This window comes from Delphinapterus leucas, chromosome 13 (assembly GCF_059928025.1).
Source record: "Delphinapterus leucas isolate spDelLeu-1000000601 "Yukka" chromosome 13, BTC_Dleu_Yukka2, whole genome shotgun sequence".
NCBI classification, from domain to species: Eukaryota; Metazoa; Chordata; class Mammalia; order Artiodactyla; family Monodontidae; genus Delphinapterus; species Delphinapterus leucas.
In genome coordinates, this window is record NC_143141.1 from 36,063,185 (window position 1) to 36,083,643 (window position 20,459).

The following is a 20,459-nucleotide window of genomic DNA, read 5'->3' on the forward strand; positions in this document are numbered from 1 at the left end:
AGGAAATATCCAAGTACCCACTTTGTCTTTTGTTGCCCAGTAATCACTGGGAGAGGTGAAGTCTAGGCTCTTGGCCACACATCAAAAATTAGACACACATTCTAAATTAGCATAAAGCAAATCCTATTTGCACTTATGTGACAGCCAAGTCTCGCTAAGGGGTGGCAGAGTTTGTTCCTGGACCACTGGGAGTCCTTCAGCATTGAAGATAGTGGCAGGTTATTTTAGGACAGGTGCCTTCCTCCAGCACTCCAGGATTCTATTCTCAGCTTAACACTGAGTTTTACCAGGTCTCCACAGCTAAGGAAACTAGAATTACTTGGCTGACTCAGACAGAAACACAAAACAAAAAAAAGAGTTTTGTCTTATTTATTTTTATTTTGAACCATAAGCCAAACCTTCCAATTTGCAGGCAGTTCTACTAACTATTACCTGACCTGATAAGTCCTCTCCAAATCTGGAACTTAGTCGGAGGAACACTGAAAACCAGCCATAGAATTCATCTCAATACAAAAAAAAGACATTCCTGGCTCCTGAAAAACTTTTTTTCCCTGATGCCTCTTAGAATTATTATTGTAGCATTTTCAAGGTACCTTCTAATGGACTCTGTTTTCCTTACTGAGAGTCAAGTTTGCATCTTTGTTACTGGAAGACTTCTTCCAAAGCATTTCTGAAAAAAGCTACGTCTTTGTGTTTTAACACACCTACAGAGATGAATTTCCCTTTTCCATCAGACTCAATTTGAACAAATTATTAATTCATTGGATCTTTCAGTGCATTATAATCAGATGTCCTCAGAGTCCTATCCATCAGTTAAGCCCCAGACCTCTGAAGCATCTCTGTGGGCTGCATAGGGTCGGAGTCCCTGATACTTTCAATCAACTATAGCTGATTTAACAGCAGAGCAGTAGCTCCTCAATTAAGTAACCTTAACCGCCTTATATACCATCATTTCCTGAAACTCTGATGCAGGGGGTTTTAATTCCTGGAATCTACCCAGGCGTATTGCCATGTGTTTCTCATTATGACCCAACTGCCCAGGGCAGTGATGAGTGGAAAGAGCTGGGCTGAGAGTCAGCAGCAGACATCGTCCCAGCTCTGTCATTATCTAATCCTAGGTCCTTCCGCGGGTCACTTAATCCGGTATGTTGACAAAGATTGAACAGTATTCTCATCTGTAAATTAGAGACAGTAGCACTTGCCCTAGCGACCAAGCAAGGTTGTCTATGGGACATTTGTGAGATGGTGTAAGTGCTGGGAGACTTTAGTTTCGACTCTAAAGATTTCTTTTGAAAGTTAATATTTGGGAACCCAGAAGGTGGTGAGGTTCCCAGTCTAACGTTATAAAAATCTGCTTAATGACCATGTCCCTGGAGTATAACACATAGGAGTGGCCCTACAGATCATCACCACATGTGACCATCCAATTTTGGATGCTGGGGTGGGTCTGGGTGAATGGCAAGACAGGGTCCCCTTGTATGGGGAAAAGAGAAAGAGAAAATTGGTGTTGAACAAAAAGGAAGTCATGGAGGAAGGAGCTGGGGGGCCTAATGGGGAAGCAGCGCACGGTAAGCCTGTAGAGGGCCCCTGCAGATGGAAGGATTTATTGGGTGACAGGCTGTGGCTTTGGGAAGTCCTAGAAATCAACTATTCAGGGCTTACTGCCATCCTCCAGCACACCATCTCCTCCACTCCTGCCCCATCCCACCATTCTATTTTTGAAGTCTGTAGGGCACACATGAATACAGGCAGCACTTCCCCAGACTCACGATGGAGAATCCACTTTCTCCATTTAGGTGACTAATAGCTCTCCATAAAATAGACTAATGTGTGATACATAAATATCTAGTGTAATAACAGAAGAGCCTTGCAAGAGGGGAAAGGTACATTCATGTCTGGCGGTTGGTCAACTGGGTGCATTAATCTTAGAGGACCCCCTGGAAGACTTAAGAAGGCCAGCTGCTCCTTGACTGTTTTCCTCTGGACAGAGCCCTTCTAAATCTGACTTTTCAAATCCCTGATTGAATTCCCAGCAGTCTACTTTTCCTGACTGTAACCAGAAAAGCATGCTCGAATGAACATGAAATTCCATCATATAAAGCCTTGTGAAGCCCAGTCCGCCAGCCCCGTCGCCAAAGCCACTAATAATGCCCTATTGTGTTGCTGTGGTAGTCTAGGTTATCATTATGAAGTCTTTGCTTCTGGTTGAGAAAACATGACGTTCCATTAAATGTATAATCTGGGTTTCTTCCAGGCCAGAGACACATCCTGCTTAAAGCTGAAATAAGCTGAGATTTAATGTCACAGAAAAGAAGAGAACCATTCGCTGGGAAAAAAGGGAGTTGAGGGGTTGGGAGAAGAATGGTGAATTCAGTGCCTTGTGAGCCGTTGGTTTCAGCCTGTAGACAGTGTGTTGATGGCCAGAGGACCTTAGAAGCCCAAGGAAAAAACGCATCAGAATTCTTTCCCTTTGCACGCTGCGACAGTTGGGTGCTGGACAGCACTGTTTGGGGAGATTCGTTCTAGGACGGAAGACCATGTCTTTAGGGACCAGCCAGGGGACTGTTTGCTATCACTGCCTTTTGGTCCATCCCCCAGCTCTGGGCTCCACAATCCCATAAATTAGCCTGACTCGAGATGGCAAGCTGGAGGTACACACGCTTAACACACCAAGCTCTAGCAAGTTTCTCATTCAGCACAAAAATGTCCCTCTCTTCAAGCAATAGGACAACCAAAGGAAGCCAGAGGAGTCCACCTCCATGTAAAGGCAGGTACTTGTAAAGGTCTCCCCACCATTTTTTTCCTGGAACATTTTTGGGTCCCCAACATATTGCCAAGGATCCTATGGTGCATTTAGAAATGTACTCCAGGATTAAACATGAAAGAGGCAGCATCCTCTATCATCATGAGGGACTTGGAGCTCAGCAGGCTGGTTAGACAGCCTCCTCACACTTGAAGTGAGTATTTAAAAACTCAGGACAGGACTTCCCTGGTGGTGCAGTGGTTAAGAACCCACCTGCCAATGTAGGGGACATGGGTTCGAGCCCTGGTCCAGGAAGATCCCACATGCCGCGGAGCAGCTAAGCCCGTGCGCCACAACTACTGAGCCTGTGCTCTAGAGCCCGCGAGCCACAACTACTGAAGCCCATGTGCCACAACTACTGAAGCTCATGTGCCACAACTACTGAAGCTCGTGCACCTAGAAGCCAGTGCTCTGCAACAAGAGAAGCCCCCGCAATGAGAAGCCTGCCCACCGCAACCAAGAGTAGCCCCTGCTCTCAGCAGCTAGAGAAAACCCTCATGCAGCAGCAAAGACCCAATGCAGCCAAAAATTAAATAAATGAATAAATAAATAAATTTTAAAAACTCAGGATAACTTATTTTGGTTGAATATAAAAGTAATATATGTTCTTTGCAGAAAAATGTGAAGATTCAGAAAAGTGTAAAAAAAGAATTTAAAAATCCTACTTTCTACAGACAAATACTATTACATATTGGGTAAATAGAGACATATACATGTGTGTGTTTATATTTTTAGAAAGGTAGAATCACAGTGTATAATGTCTGGTAACTGTATTTTCACCTAAGAGTATATTATGAGCATTAAGTATTTCTCCTAAAAATATCTTACAGGGCTTCCCTGGTGGCGCAGTGGTCGAGAGTCCGCCTGCCGATGCAGGGGACACGGGTTCGTGCCCCGGTCCGGGAAGATCCCACATGCCGCGGAGCGGCTGGGCCCGTGAGCCATGGCCGCTGAGCCTGTGCGTCCGGAGCCTGCGCTCCGCAACGGGAGAGGCCACAATAGTGGGAGGCCCGCGTACCGCAAAAATAAATAAATAAATAAATAAATAATAAAAATATCTTACAAGCATGCATAACATGCGTACTCAATATCATGTGTGTATCATGTCTTATTAAATCCTCTGTTGTTAGACATTTAGGTAATTTTCAGCTTTATTATCACAAACAGCACTGCCATGAACATACACATAGGCACTTCTTTCTATCTTGGATTTTTCCTTTGATACAGGTTGCCAAATTATCTTCTTGTCTGTGCTATCCAATACAGTAGCCACATGTGGCTATTTAAATTTAAATTAATTAAACTTAAATAAAATAGAAAGTTCCTTTCTTCAGTCCCACTAGGAACAATTCAGGCGTCAATAGCCACATAGGACTAGTGGCTACCATACTGGAAAGCACAGATAGAGAACATTCCATCAACACAGAAAGTTCTACTGGACAGCACAAGTCTAGAAAGACCAAACAAATTTATATTTTCGTTAGTAAGATATGACAATGGCCCTCCCTCCCACAAGTTGGACAATACTGAATATTATAATTCTTTAAAAATCTCTGCCAACTTAATAAAAATTACATCTTGTTTGATTTTTCCATTTATTTGATTACTAGGGAAGTTGAACTTTTTTGTTTATTGACTTTCATTTTTGTGTGTGAATTATTTATATAGTAAGCCTGTTTTCTATTGGGATGATCTTTTTAAAACTGCTTATTATATATTAAGGTTACTCTACAGAGGTGTATTTATGTTGCAAAGGCTTTTGTAACTTGTTATCTTTTATTTATGGCATTTTTCGTTTACAGACATAAGATTTTAATATATTTAAATCTTTTTGTAGTTTTCTTTATTGTTTCTACTCTGTTTTTAAAGCTCTAAATCTAAGATTACAGTAATACTCATCTACATTTTCTTCTAATTCTTTCAACACTTCCTTTTAAAAATGAAATGTTTAACATTTAAATTTTCAAACCTCTTGGAATTTATTTTTGTGTGTGGGGTAAAGTATAAATCTAACCTTTTTCTTTTCCCATGTTACCAACCATTTGTTCAAAAACCATTTTTAAAAATAATGAATTCGTTCTCCACTGATTTGAACTTCCACTAAATGGAAGTACATGCCCTTGGATCTATTTCTAGATTTTCTATTATGTATACCTATTCTTTGACCTTTACCATCCTGTTCTTTAATTAATTTGCCTCACAATACATTTTAATATTTGGAGGTATAAGTATTTCTTCATTATTCTTTTCCCAAAATGTTTTAGCTCTTATTACCTGTTTTTTTTTCCCCTCTAAGATAAACCTAGAATCATTTTGCTAAATTCCTCTCACCACCAAAATAAGTTTTTTCAGAGCTCTGATTTTAAAGTTTAATTCATTTTATAAATTAATTTGGAAAGAGTTGATATCTCTACAGTGTGGAATTATTCCATTCAGAGACATGGTGATTCTGTCCTTTTTTTCAAATCTGCCTCTATGTTCTTCTGAACTGGCTTTCTTTTCTTTTTTTTTTTTCTTTTTTCTTTTTCTTTTTTTTTAAAAGAACAATGATAGGCATCACTGACTGTTTTCAGACACAGTCTCTGAATCTGTGAGCTGGTGCTCCCAGGCTCTAGAAGTAACAAAAGACATTCCATTTCTTAGCATTGAAGTATATTTTCAGTATCCACCTTCTCATAAATCTCCAAGAAAGAGATCTCCCTTTTCATCCAAAGAATCTGGAGTTCAAAACAGCCTTTACGGAAAAATTCAAACTCCAGGGGCAACTGCAAAGCACATTTGGTGTCTAGCTGGCCAGCTTATTTTGCAGGACTCTTTTTCCAACTCGCAAATACTTTCCAGTCTGTGAAATTAATCTCCCCACCACTGTAACAGCAAGCGCCCGTCCTGGCAGTGGGGAGCACACCAGTGTTAGCACGGATCTCCTCTGAGGGGCTTTTTATTGTTAAAGCTGCTTTTTAGTAGATAGCATGAAACTTCCTTGAATGACTGTGGCTTGGCAAATCTAAGGGGGATTGGTCAGAGTTCAGCTCTCCCTTGAGCAGTCCTGAAGCCTCATCCATTTTCGCAAGGAAACCAGGGCTCCTCCACCACCCTGGTAGCCCACGAGTCAAATCGCCAAGAACTTGAATTCGCCTACATCAGGGTTTCTCAAGCCGAGAGGGAGGAGGAATATACCCGCAGGGGACTTTTGGCAACTTCTAGAGACATTTTTGCTTGTCACCGTGGAGAGACGGTGGAGGCAGCGCGGGATGGGGGGCAGGGGTGCAGGGGAGATTCTGGAGGGGGGTAGTACCGGCATCTAGTGGGTAGAGGCCAGGGATGCTCAACACCCTGCAAGGCACAGGACGTCCCCACGACAAAGAACTCCCCAGCCTCAAACTCAATGGTGCCGGGGTGGAGAAATCCGCCTTGTATTTTCACTAACTTCCCAGTCAGCCTACATTCTATCTTTAGGAACAAAGATAAAGCAATATGTAGGACAGTTTTTAAACAAGAGACGATTGACTTTTAAAAGCCCACGCCTCTTACTTTACACATGCCTGAAAGTTCTGCCTCTCGTAAGCAAGCTTTTCTCACCAAGGTTTCTAAAGCAAATGGAAAGGGTTCACGGAAACGTAGTAGGTCAACAGTATCCTTACATTTCCATCCTCAGACTCACGCGCCTCGGTCAAGAGAAAGCAAGGCAGAAAAGAATTTGTCCCGAGAACAAGCAGCGACGCCTGCCCCGCCGGCTCGGGCAGCGGCGAGGGAGGGGGAGGCGCGCCCCGTCCACAAAGGCGCAGCGCTGGGGGCACCGCCGCCTCCCGCGGCCCCTCTTGGTCCCTGGAGATGCGTGCCTGTCCCAAATCCACAATGCCAAGGAGCCTAGCCCGGGGAGAAAGCATCACCAGCTTAAACTAGGGTGGAAAACTCAGGGCACTTACTTGTCCAAAATGAAGTACAGGTCAAATCCCCCGTAGCAGGCTGGACCCCCTTCCTCCCTGCGTCCCCCTTGCCCGGCGCAGATGAGCACAAAAGTGGCCAAAGAGAGACACTTGAAGCCAATGCCCAGGGCTTTCTGCTCCACGGTGGCCATGACCTGCAGCCCAGGGAGAGGGTAGGGTCCTCTCCTTCCCACGCTCCTCGAACTCGCCAGGACCCTCAAGGGCGCGCCATCCGAGGGGCTCTCCTCTCGGGCCTTTTATTCCCCCTCGCTCTCCCGAAACTCCCCGGAAGCAATTGTCTGGAGGAGTTCAAGTTTTTCCTTCTGGTTTCCGCTAAGATTCTTTTTCTAGGTTTCAGGTTTCAAGAATCCCAACGCTGTAGTCCGCTTTTTTAAAGGGGTTGTTTTTGACTCGGGCCGGCAGGCCGCTCCGGAGGCAGCGCTGAGGTTTTGCAATTGAAGCAGTTCCGTGCTGATGGTTCTTTGTCCCAGATTTTAAATATTATGGGGTGGGTTTTCAAATTGTTCTTGATTGGGGGAGTGCTTTGCCTTTTCTCCCTCCTCTCTACCCACCCCCCTTTCTTATTTTGATGCGGGAAGAAAGTTCAAAGGGTGCCACCTTGTGGCCAAGGACGGCAAAGCACTCTTCCGCGTTCAAGGGAGCGTGGGTGTGCCCGTTTTCTTATTCCTTCTGTTTTCTCACGCATCTTCCCTTTCATTCTGCATTACCTCTTCCCCATTTCTACTTCTTTCTCACTCGCTAGCCTTTTTATCCTTGCTCTTTCCTTTCCTGTCCTACGTCCGCTAATAAGGTCACTGTAAACGTTTGATGAGAACTTACTCCAAGCACTATGGCTCCGACCCCAGGCTGGGACCTTTGCAAACAAGACACTGGGCAAATGAGCAGAGAAGAACGGGCCTTTGTGATCTGAATCATCCAAGTGACCTTACTATACACTTAGCGCAGATCATAAAAGAGACTGTTGGGATGCGGTCATGTGGCTGAAAGCAAAAACAGTCCCACACAGAAAGCTGTTCCTGCCTGGAACAGCTGAGTATGCTATAGCGATTGTCTTCATCTCCAGAGTTTAGAGTTTCTGTGATAAGTTCTTTTCAGCCTGTGAACTTTGACTTTTTTTCACCCAGTCTTTGATTTAGGACAGAGGAAGTAAACAGCTTACAAGAGGGTGAACCTTCCAAGAAGTTTGGGACTGGCAGGGAAGCCCTGTGCGAGCGTTTCTGCAGTGAGGGATCCTCTTTAGAGTGGGCTCTGGGCCCCCGTTCCCAGCCAGAACCCAGTTTTAGCTTCATACGTCTTCCATTCTGGGAATCCTCAATACACACTCTTGCTCCATTTTTCAGGATTATTTCTCCAGACACTCATCTTCCCCTCTGCTTGAGAGTCTCTAAGTTTTGGAGATTCATAATGCATTGCACCAGCTTGCCTCCCAAATGATCCCTAATATTCCTCATCTCCTGGTATTCACACCTCCCCTCCCACACTGAATGAGACTGATCTGTGTGTAATTAATAAGGTACTGCGGAAATGATGGTGTGCAACTTCTGAGACTAGGTCATAAAAGATACTGGCATTTATCTTTTTGAATTAGAATTTTCTCCAGATGTATGCCCAGGAGTGGGATTGCTGGATCATATGGTAACTTTATTTTTAGTTTTTAAAGGAACCTCCATACTGTTCTCCATAGTGGCTACACCAATTTACATTCCCACCAACAGTGCAGGAGGGTTTCCTTTTCTCCACACCCTCTCCAGCATTTATTATATGTAAGCTTTTTAATCATGGCCATTCTGACCAGTGTGAGGTGATACCTCATTGTAGTTTTGATTTGCATTTCTTTAATAGTTAGTGATGTTGAGCATTTTTTTCATGTGCCTGTTGGCCAGCTGTACGTCTTCTTTGGAGAAATGTCTATTTAGGTCTTCTACCTGTTTTTTGACTGGGTTGTTTGTTTTTCTGATATTGAGCTGTATGACCCCAATGTTCATAACAGCACTATTTACAATAGCCAAGACATGGAAGCAATCTCAAAGTCCATCGACAGACGAATGGATAAAGAAGATGTGTACAATGGACTATCACTGAGCCATAAAAAATAATGAAATAATGTCATTTGCAGCAACATGGATAGACTTAGAGATTATCATACTAAATGAGGTAAGTCAGAGAAAGACAAATATCATATGTGGAATCTAAAATATATATGTAGAATCTAAAAAAATACAAATGAACTTATTTACAAAACAAAAACAGACTCACAGACATAGAAAACAAAATTATGGGTACGAAAGGGGAAAGTGTGTTTGGGGGGGGGGTGATAAATTAGGAGTTTGTGATTAACATATACACACTACTATATACAAAATAGGTAAACAACAAGGTCCTATTATAGCACAGGGAACTATATTCAATATCTTGTAATAAGCTATAATGGGAAAGAATCTGAGAAAGAATAGATAGATGATAGATAGATAGATAGATAGATAGATATGAATGACTTTGCTGTAAACCTAAAACAATTACAACATTATAAATCAACTATATTTCAATAAATAAAAGAAAGATATTGTAGTTTCCTCCTTGCTCTCTTGGACCGCTTTCCCTGGGGAGCCCAATGCCATGTCATGAGGTTGCTCAAGCAGCCCTATGGAGGAGCCCATGTAGTAGGAAACTGAGATCCCCTGCTGAAAGCCAGCATCAATCTGCCCGCCATGTGAGTGGCCCTTCTTGGAGGTGGATCCCCCAGCTCCAGTCAAGCCTTCAGATGACAGCAGCCCTGGTCAACATCTTGACTGCAACCATATGAGAAACTCCAAGCCAGAACCACTCAGCCAAGCCAATCCCAGATTCCTGTCCCACAGAAATTACGAGAGAATGAATGTGTATTTGTGTTTTAAGCCTCTTAATTTTGAGGGCAGCTTGTTATGCAATCATAGACAACTAATAAATGCCCATTACCATGTTAAAATTTTCAGGCTATCTTTAGGATATCATCTTTAGGAGAAAAATGTCTAACCATATTTCCCAGGCTTACTTGACCAGGAAACTGTTCTTTTTAAAAAAATACCTGCTAATAACTACTCTCAGAAAAAAATAATTTGGGGGAGATTAAAATACTCTAACTTGTCCAAGTCTTCTTTTCTCATACCCTTTCCCTCCCCAAAGGATTGAAAACCCATCCTGGTCTCACTGCAGCTCTATAATGAGAATGAAGGTGAGGAAAATCTACAGCAATTAAGTGGGTAGATGAAAGCAGAAAGTCTAGGGGAAACTGATTAGGACAAGAAAGGAATACAAGATAGAAAAACGTAACGAAGGGACTTCCCTGGCAGTCCAGTGGTTGGGACTTTGCCTTCCAGTGCGGGGGATGCTGGTTTGATCCCTGGTCAGAGAGCTAAGATCCCATTTGCCTTGTGGCCAAAAAAAACAAAACATAAAACAGAGGCAATACTGTAACAAAATCAATAAAGACTTTAAAAATGGTCCACATCAAAAAAATCTTTAAAAAAAAAAGGAAAGAAAAAGAAACACATAATGGAGAGAACATTTGTGGGTGACAGGATTGGCAAAGAATAGGAAAGGGCTTGAACTGGAAAGGGATTTGGGGGAAGTTTATGAATGTCTTCTCTCATCCTCATGCTCTAGGGACCTCTTTGGTCCTTTCGAGTTTGGTTGACAGGGTAATGTATTTAGACGTTTATAGTTTAGAAAGTTAGTCTGGCAGGGGATCAGAAGAGTCCTGATAGAACTCTTCAAAGTTAGAGACACCATTATTAAAGATAGGTGAGGGAATTCTCAGGGAGGAAGGAAATTCAGTATGAAACAAAGTTATGGAAAAGGGGAGAGAGTGGAAGCTTCTCCCCTGGGACAAAGATGATGCTTTAGAAGACAGAAAGGTAGTTAGAGGGATTCAGGTGCTTGAATGACCAAGTTGTCTCTGCCTTTCTTTCAATATTCTAGATAGAGGTCTGTTAATACATGTTGACCACTTCTAGATCTTAAAAGTGACTCTACCCTTCTCTCTCACTCTCTCTCTAGCCCAGAGAAATCCATTCCAGGTGCACCTTCCAATTAGAGGGTTTTGTGCCAGCCTCACTCACTATGGAGAGATGTCCTCCAAATATGCCCATGAAGTGAACCTGATATTGAGCTATGGAGATATGATTATTCTCAGAGAATGTTGAAGTAGAACAAAGGTGTCCAGAGTCTATAACAGGATAAATGAAGTGCCTGGTATGATACCACTATGGTGGCTCAGCAGGTCCACAAGAGGAGACATGTTCAGGTTCTTCAAATTGGCGATATTTCCCTTTGGTTGTGAGGATGTAACAGACTTATAATTAGTGCATGTAGGGAAATGGAGAGGTGGATCAGTCACTTGAGGTTGGAGGAGAACTTGGGAAGAGTATCCAATGGGTTCCTGTTAGCATGTCCCAGATTAAGTTCACAGCTCAGAGATGTTCAAGTATCAATATTCCTTTATGCAAAGGTTATCATCATCTCGAGGGAATGCTCAGTGCTCTGATTGGGCTGAGGTTGATTCTAATCTCTTCCAAGGACTCCTGTTTCCTGGAGGAGATTGACTGGCCTTCCCAAGTTCCCTAGAGAAAGCCATATGGGGTTTGGAAGGAATTCCTCTGCCTCTCAAACTCAAGTCAGTGGAAGAACACTATAAATGATGCCTGGGCTATGGATAGACATTTCTGGGGTTGAAGAAACACAAGGGCAAATTAACCATGCACGTGGATGTGTCTGAGTGATAATCTGGAAGTCAAGCAGAGAAGAGCTTCTTGAATGAAGAAGCATCAACAGTGCTACATTCTGTGGAAGTTGAGAGCATGAGCCCTGAGAAAACCCCACTGACTTGACACGTGTCATCTTGTCAACAAGGAGCATGCCGGTGGAGCAGTGCATGGGGACATTAGACTGCACTGGGTTGCTAGGAAGGGGAAACTTCTATTTCAAGAAGAGAGAGGGATAGGGGGTTAACTTGTGAATGTTCGCATGTTTTATGACACAAAGAAGGATCCCAAGATATTTAAGAATACCAAGAATTTTAAGTTCGCTGCCTTCCAAAAAATTGGAGAGTTTGCCTTACCACACTGACCATCTTAAGGCTTTAGCCCTGCACTCTAATCGCTTTTCTACTGAATTTGCCAGTCTTCGTTCTTTGAGACAGAAATTGTTAAATATGACCTTCCTGTCTACCAGTCTCCAGTGACTCACTCTCCCTTATTTGTCCCCCACTCTCCAACACATTTGACTGAGCCCCTTTTGTCAAGCTCTCGAAAACAAAGTTTGCTATCCCGATCACATTGCCATCTAATCTTCTAAGAATCCCACTGGGCACCAAAGGACCATTTGTCCAGTTTCCTGGCAAAGATTTTGGAAGATGTTCCAGATAACAGAGACTACTCAAGAAAATTTGGCAAATTTTTTCTTTAGCAAAATTTGTCCACAATATGGACAGATCTGACACTCTCGACCAAATTTTGTGTCAATCAAATAGGTTCAATGTTTGCTGAGGTCTGGGAGGTCCCACTGGTCCTTGGGCTTTGTTGACACCCCATAGCCTTCTAAGGCAAAACATCCTTCAGTAAAAATTAGTCTCTTTTAACTGTTATGAGATTTCCTTCATGCTTGTCCTCCATGGGATCACCATCTGCAAAAAGTCAAGACAGCATTCCCAGAAGCAATTTACTGTTCAGGATAACAACATTTCTAAAGAATCTAAATCAGCTGAATGATGGCCTTTGGTTGTAAGAAAAGAAAAGGCACCAGTAATAACTTCAAGTCCAGTGGCAGAACCATAGTCTATAGCAAAATACTTTGGTGGCATTCCATAAGACAAGTCATCAACAACCTCAGCTCAGAAACAGTCAAAGCCTTGTTAAACCCAGCATCCCACTGATAACCTTACCCAAAGCCCATCACAGTCTAGCTTGAAAATCAGTTCACTTCAATATATCACTTGACTCAATTTATGGCAGTCCCAAACCCATCCCAAAGCCCTGTTTACAGCCACCCAAATGCAGAGATAGAACTTATTCAACACAGTCCTAACCCAGCTCTGATTAATCCAGAGCCATGAAAAAAAATGAGCCAATTTCATACTTCGGTCAGTGTCAGCCCAGAGATAGATCCTGAGTAATATAGTTCAAACCCACCTCAGCTAAGCCCACAGACCATGCCAGTTTATCCTAAACCAGACCCAAGCCCAGCCTGAAGTTTGATCACCAATCCCCTTTAGCCTAATCCAGCCAGAGTCTAGCCAAATCTCAAAGCCAAATACAGCAAGCCTTATGAGGACACATTCCTACAAGGACTCAGCCAAGAGAATAATCCATAATTCATACCAGCATACTGTAAAAAAAAAAAAAAATCCATCCCAGCTCCTCACAAGACTCGAAGTCTTGCAAACGAAACATTTATTTCATCTAGAGCAGAGACCAGGCCAATCCAACCCAGAACCCAAGAGAGGAACGAAATGGACCAGTACAGGAGTCTAGGTTACTAACAAGACCAGAGTTTACAAATGCCTAATATAAGATTTACCAGACAACTCAAGGTCATCACAAAGGTAAATACAAGACCAATACAGCCTTTTTCTACCCAGTTGGCATATTTCTACTCAGCCTTGGCATATTTAAGGATATTTAAGATCAAGGTCTTACTCAGAGACCCCGGACAAGTTTACAACTGAAGATGCCACAAGAAATCTACTTAGACCTGTCAAGCCTATAACTCCTTCAACACTTTTTGCTAATGACCACTATCCAAGTCCCAAGCCCCAAAGAGCAATTGTTCTCAAAGTTCATGTGCATCACATGTGTGTGGGTGAAGCTGTGTGGAAGGGGAACTGTGAAGGTGGGGGCAAAGACGTTAACCACTCTGGAATAACCAATGGCACTTTTTCAAGATACATATATCTGTAAAATATTAGAAATGGATGTAGGGGTTTCAGGGACACACATAGTTTATTACAGCCTTACAGTGACCAATTTCTTTTCCATCTATGCCCTATACCTCTTTCTTCTTTAATGAGATCTATTGAAATAGGTAGAATTAATGGTAATGCCATTAAACTGAGCACTAGGCAGGACACACACTAATTAATAGTGTAATTGCACAACAGGCTATCTGGGGCAAAGCACAGCTCTGCCATTACTAAAAGGGTGACTGCACTACTTAAATGACCTACCCATAGTACAGCTTCCCATCTGCAAAATAGGGTTAATATTACTTACCGCCTTGGGGTGTCGTGTGGTTTCAATGAGATAATGCCATGTGTGGCCCTCAAGAAGCACATAGTAGATTTTGACTTTTCTTGTTATTGGGAGATTCTGGGAAATTGCATGTGAATTTCTTCTAGAGATGGGAAGAATAAATTTAGAAGAACCACTTTCAGAGTGTTTGATTTTTCTACCACCAGTGAAACAAAGCTGTTTCTGTTCCACGGGCATTCGCATTATCAATTTTGAAAAATGCAAAGATAAAGATTCTAGCCCATCCAAGATCTACTGGGAGTTGATGGTTTCCTAGGGAGCATACAGAAAACAAATGGAAAACATTCTTTGGGGCTATGAATAATCTATTGACACCAATGCTGTTTCTGCTAGCCAAGAATGCTAGAGAGCTAAACTCTAAAGAAACGTCTGAGTAAATGGTTATAGTCAGTGATGCTTCTTTCTGATACTGTTTTTTTAAGATCTAATAATCCATAGAAAACAACCTTTATTATTTCTTCTTAGTAACTGACTCATTCTTTCAAAAATAGTTTTTGGATATCTGCTATAAGGCAGGCCCTGTGCTTACATTGATGATAGAAGGATGAATACAACATGGACCTTGCAGAGTTTAGCTTGGAGACACAAATGCTAAACAGGTCTAACAGTGTGGTTAACCTACCTTCTAGAGGAAACTCAACTTGTCTTTTTCACTCCACCATGACAATTCCAAGGAGAAGTAGGTCTGACATAATGGAATCCTCAGTGATACATTATTGGAACACAACCCTTCGGGATGACTTATTCTAGGATGTGAATGAGTTAAGACATGACAAATGTCTCTTTCTATTAGTAATGAGATACCGCTTCCCTAAGAAGACCCAGAGGTGATGATGAAGAAGCCCATGGCAAAGAGACCAAGATCTGGACTACTTAAGCTGTCTCCAGTCTGAGAGAATGGAATTGCTAGGATCCTTGTCATGGATCACCAGAGCACAGAAGGGCTTGGGAGCAGAGCTGTAGCTGATAATGAGGTATGCATTCCAGTCATTGACTCCTTAGGGAACTGCTTGGGCAGAAGTCAGAGCTGGAGCAGCTTTCCGGCATAGGTTTTCAGGCTCAAGTGAATATGTGTCCAAGATGGATGTCTAAGAAGCAGGCTCATTCTGGAAGTTCAAAAAGCATTTGCTCTTACTGTAGCCAAAGTAACAGTGGGGAAATCATATGTCACTAATAGTGAGAAGGCCTCTATGTCCCCTGGAATAGGCATTGATTCCTGAAGCTAGAGCAGACTTCTCTGAGAATAGGTAGAGCTCAAGGTGTGGATGGTACTACCAGGTTTTGTTTTCCTCTCCATCATATTTCTCCTTGAAGGTTGAGGACTGACTTTCCATGAAATCTTAATCATAGCTATAAATTTAGGCATTAAAGTGTGAATTTAATTCAAAAAAATAGTGGAGTCAATCACTAAACACATAAAGAAGACTAAGAACCCCAATAGCATAGGGGAATTTTCATCTTAGGTTGAAATGGAGGAAAAAACCCATTGGAACTGTAACTCTAACAGCCAACAGGGAAGAAATAAAGACCCATGCCCAGAACACTGTCCTCTAGAAATAAGATTTGCTCAAAGGTAGAGGGAAACCCTCAGGTGATAGACAAGAAGGCTTTTAGAATCTTGTGTCAAAAAACAGAAACCATAAAACTGGAGTGTGGAGGGAGTTTATCATAAACTTAGTAAGTAATGGGAACATACTTCTTAATCATGCAGTCAATTCAGGGACTGTGGGAAAGAGAAAAATAGGAAAGAAAAACATTCAAATCCAGCAAACTCTATGCATATATAGTAATATTTTTGGAATGCTTTTTCCACATATGGGTAGTTCCCTATTAATCATGTTCTCCTGACATAAAATTAAAACAACAAGAAGTACACTTTCTAGTCTTTTTTACTGCTGTAGTTCAGATATGTATGGGTGATCCTACTATGTATTTTTAGTTGGATTACTTTATTCCTCTCTAAGATGTCTGTTTATACCTTTTCTTCAAAATTTCCAATATACCCTTCTTTACTCTTAATTCATACTGCTGCTTCATATTTAACTGGAAAATTAGAATGCAGAAGAGAAATTTATGCAAATTTTACATTCAGGAATGATAACTGGGATGAAGAGCTTTGGAAGTCATGAGTTTAGAAGCTGAAGCTATGAGTATGCTTACATACCACTCTGGGCTAAGTGAAGAGAGTAGTAATGATGAGGGTTAAGAATGGATCATCATGATTTTTACAGAGCTTGACAAAGAAAGAAGAACCAAAATGAAAATAAGACATTTCTAGGAGGGAATAGTCATGAGTATGATGAGAGGGTGAGAAGACAAGAACTACATACTCTTCATTAGATTTAGTAACTAGCTCTTTGTTGACTTTTATGAAAGGAGCTTAATAAAAATGGTGCTAGAAAAAAAGGAACATTCAGAGAGAAAAAAAGAACTCTTAGAAATTAAAACACAAAAGTAAAAATTAAAAAGCTCAACAGAATAAATGGAAAATAAGTATGAATACTTTTTTTTTCAGGAAGTGGAGTAAAAAAGACCATAAGCAGAAAAAGATGAGTAGAAAACATATGCTAAATAGTGGACAAGTACAGGAGGTCCACCGTCTGAATAATGGAATTACAGAATGTGAGAGCAGAGAAAATAAAGGGAAGAAATCATCACAAAGAACATTTCCTAGAATGAAGGACATGTGTTTCTAGTTTGAAAGGACCCTCTGAGTCTCCAAAACAAGGGTTAAAAATAGACCTACCCCAAACTCATTATTAAACATCAGAAAATTTAGAACAGAGAGGAGTTTCATAGGACTCTAGAAAGAAAAACCAGGTCATATATAGATTAACAGTTATCAGAATGGCCTCGGACTCCTCAACAGCAAAATTTGAATCCAGTAGATAATGGAGCCTCTGAACTTCTGAAGGAAAACCCAGAATTCTGTACACAGCCAAACTGTCAATGAAATGTTGGGATAGAAGAGACATATTCAGACATTCATGATCTCGAGAAATTTACCTGCCATGCATATTTCTCAAGATGGTACTGGAGGAGTTCCACCAAAATGAAGGAGTAAGCCCAAAAAGAAAGACATAATACCAAAGCAAAAGGGACACCAACTGTGATGGTTAATTTTACGTGTCAACTTGGCTAGGCTATGGTGGTTAGTTTTTTGGTCAAACACCAGTATAGATGTTTCTGTGAAGGTATTTTTTAAGATATGAGTAACATTTAGATCAGTAGACTTTGAGCAAAGCAGATTAACTTTCATAATGTGGGTAAGCCTCATTTAATCAGTTGAAAGTATTAAAAGAAAAGATTGAGGTCCTCAGAAGAAGGCATGCTTCCTCCAGAATACCTTGGGACTCAATACTGCAAGATCAGCTCTTTTCTGGGTCTCCAGCCTGTTGGCCTGCTCTACAGATTTCAGATTTGTCAAGCACCTCTATTGCATAATCCAGTTCCCTAAAATAAATCTCTCTCCCTTGGCCTCTCTTTCTATACATTGTATAAGTTCAATTTCTCTTGAGAACCCTAACTAAGGCATCAGCTCAGCATAAAGGCAAAGAGAATTCTTAGGATGACAGCAAAGGGATGTCCCAGAGGATGTAACCAAGCAGGACCCTATGGGGCCTTCCCAGGACAGACCCCCCTCCATGTCCTCCACATGCCTCTTGTTTGTAGAAAACCTTTAGCTTCCTAGGCCTTTGCTGAGTTCCAAAGACTAAATTTAATCAGAGAAGTGAGAAAATGTAGAAACAAAGGAAAACAGTCAAGCAATACAAAATAATAATAGTTTAGCCATTACATAAATTCAAGGGATTTTAGTTCCTCTTCAAGTGCTATAGATAATATTCCAAGCCATATCCTTTGCACTGCTTTGCAGATACTGAAACCCCCACCAGGTGGAAGAAGTTAAGTGCATGCTGACTGCAAGCACATAGACCCCAGACTGGTTGGAACTAGAAGGTTGATGATGTTGATTCCTGATTACTGCACCACCAACCAATTGGAAGAATGTCCCTGAGCTGATCATGCACCCCGCAACACTTTCCCTCACCCTGTCTTTTGAAACCTTGCCCAGAAAGTCATTGGGGCATTTGGGACTTTTGAGCATTAGCTGCCTGTACTCCTTGCTTGGTGTCCTGCAATAAATGCTGCAATTTCCTTCACCACAACCAAGTGTCAGTAGATAGGCTTTTAAGGCATGTGGGTGAGTGGACACAAGTTAGGTTTGGTAACAATGACAGGTATGCAGGGCAGCCAGTCCAGATAGAAGGAGAATGAATGTCTCCTAAAAGAATACTGCCGATGAAGAAAAGAGAAATTGATAGCTACTATGAAGTGATTGACACAGGAGAGCTAAATCTCCCCCCTAAAATAGAAAGTCAGTGGATAATATCTGAGGTTAATGAATTAAAATATATTAGTCTGTGTATATCATTTAGAAATATGGCCATGTGTAAATGCCAGAAAAATTACCTAAAATGGTTGAAAAGGAATGGGGACTGAGAGCTGTGGAGAATGGTGGGGCAGGAAATGGGAACATTTTATTATAAGACTTTAAGACAATTTGACTTTTAAACTATGTGACTTTATTATTTTGAGTAAAAATTTATAATATTTTAAAAAATGGGAGGCTTCAGATTTTGCTAAAGATTCTTTTTTTTTTTAAACATAGGTCTTTGAAAATTTATTGTGGTTCAAATCCTAATAAGCAGGCTTATTGTACATGTATTCTTTTTTTTTTAACATCTTTATTGGAGTATAACTGCTTTACAATGGTGTGTTAGTTTCTGCTTTATAACAAAGTGAATCAGTTATACATATACATATATCCCCATAAGTCTTCCCTCTTGCATCTCCCTCCCTCCCACCCTCCCTATCCCACCCCTCTAGGTAGTCACAAAGCACTGAGCTGATCTCCCTGTGCTATGTGGCTGCTTCCCACTAGCTATCTATTTTACGTTTGGTAGTGTATATATGTCCATGCCACTCTCATTTTGTCCCATCTTACCCTTCCCCCTCCCCATATCCTCAAGTCCATTCTCTAGTAGGTCTGTGTCTTTTTCCCGTCTTGCCCCTAAGTTCTTCATGACCATGTTTTTTGTTTGTTTTTTAGATTCCGTATATATGTGTTAGCGTATGGTATTTGTTTTTCTCTTTCTGACTTACTTCACTCTGTATGACAGACTCTAGGTCCATCCACCTCACTACAAATAACTCAATTTCATTTCTTTTTATGGCTGAGTAATATTCCATTGTATATATGTGCCACATCTTCTTTATCCATTCATATGTTGTTGGACACTTAGGTTGCTTCCATGTCCTGGCTATTGTAAATAGAGCTGCAATGAACATTGTAGTATATGACTGTTTTTGAATTATGGTTTTCTCAGGGTATATGCCCAGTAGTGGGATTGCTGGGTCGTATGGTAGTTCTACTTTTGGTTTTTTTAAGGAACCTCCATCTGTTCTCCATAGTGGCTAAAGATTCTGCTAAGGAATTCTGCTAAGTTTGTTTCATTCTATTGGGCTATTAGCACAATGGAATGCCATGTTGTCTTTAAAAGTGACAATCAGGGCTTCCCTGGTGGCGCAGTGGTTGAGAGTCTGCCTGCTGATGCAGGGGACACGGGTTCGTGCCCCGGTCCGTGAAGATCCCACATGCCGTGGAGCAGCTGGGCCCATGAGCCATGGCCGGGGAGCCTGCACGTCCGGAGCCTGTGCTCCACAACGGGAGAGGCCACAACAGTGAGAGGCCCGCGTACGGCAAAAAAAGAAAAAGTGACAATCACATGGACTAGATAAAAATACGTGGAGATATTTATAAAATAAAGTTAAAAAAATAGAAAAAGTTGAAAAGTAAGCACAGATTAATTTATAAACTTTGAAGGCAGCACCAAAAATCATATACATGATACACACATATCATATGTATACATGATACTGTATAACTATGTACATATATGGTTTCTATATACACACACATACAAACATACACACAGTTATAATTAAAACATGAAATAATGCCTAACATTAGGAGAATGATTTTTAAAGTTTTGGGTCATTAATAAAACGGTACATTATATGGCCATTAAAAGTAAAACACAGGAAGACTGTAAAACATGATGTAATGCAAGCGTGTACATGTAATGCAACATGTTCATGGTGCATTATCACATGAAAAATGTAGAATATATGGAGGTTATGCTGGCAACTATTAAAGATATTCGTGTGGGTAAGGACTCAGAAGTAATTTTACAAATGAAGTAGTGTTAGAAATAAACAGAATACATTGAAGGAGAACAATAGATATAGTGTGTGTAAAACAGGGGCTGTAAAGAAGGCAATATTTGGGATGAGGGAGTTGGAAATAGGAAAGAAATGGACAAGGTTGGAAGAGGTATTTGTGTTTGCTTATGTATGTGATTTTTG

General features: G+C 41.3%; 1 protein-coding gene across 2 annotated transcripts in view; it reads right to left on the reverse strand.

Annotated features, from left to right (window-relative positions):
* The window catches only part of ANTXR1 (ANTXR cell adhesion molecule 1), a 241,700-nt gene extending 234,396 nt beyond the window's left edge, over positions 1-7,304 (reverse strand). The window contains exon 1 of one of the 2 annotated variants that reach the window (XM_022561340.2): positions 6,730-7,304. In XM_022561340.2, the coding sequence (XP_022417048.2) occupies positions 6,730-6,881 (152 nt within the window). In that variant the 5' untranslated portion in view covers positions 6,882-7,304. The remainder of the gene's footprint in view (positions 1-6,729) is intronic. The other variant, XM_022561341.3, reaches the window with a different exon arrangement.
* Between the last annotated feature and the right edge of the window lie 13,155 nt (positions 7,305-20,459).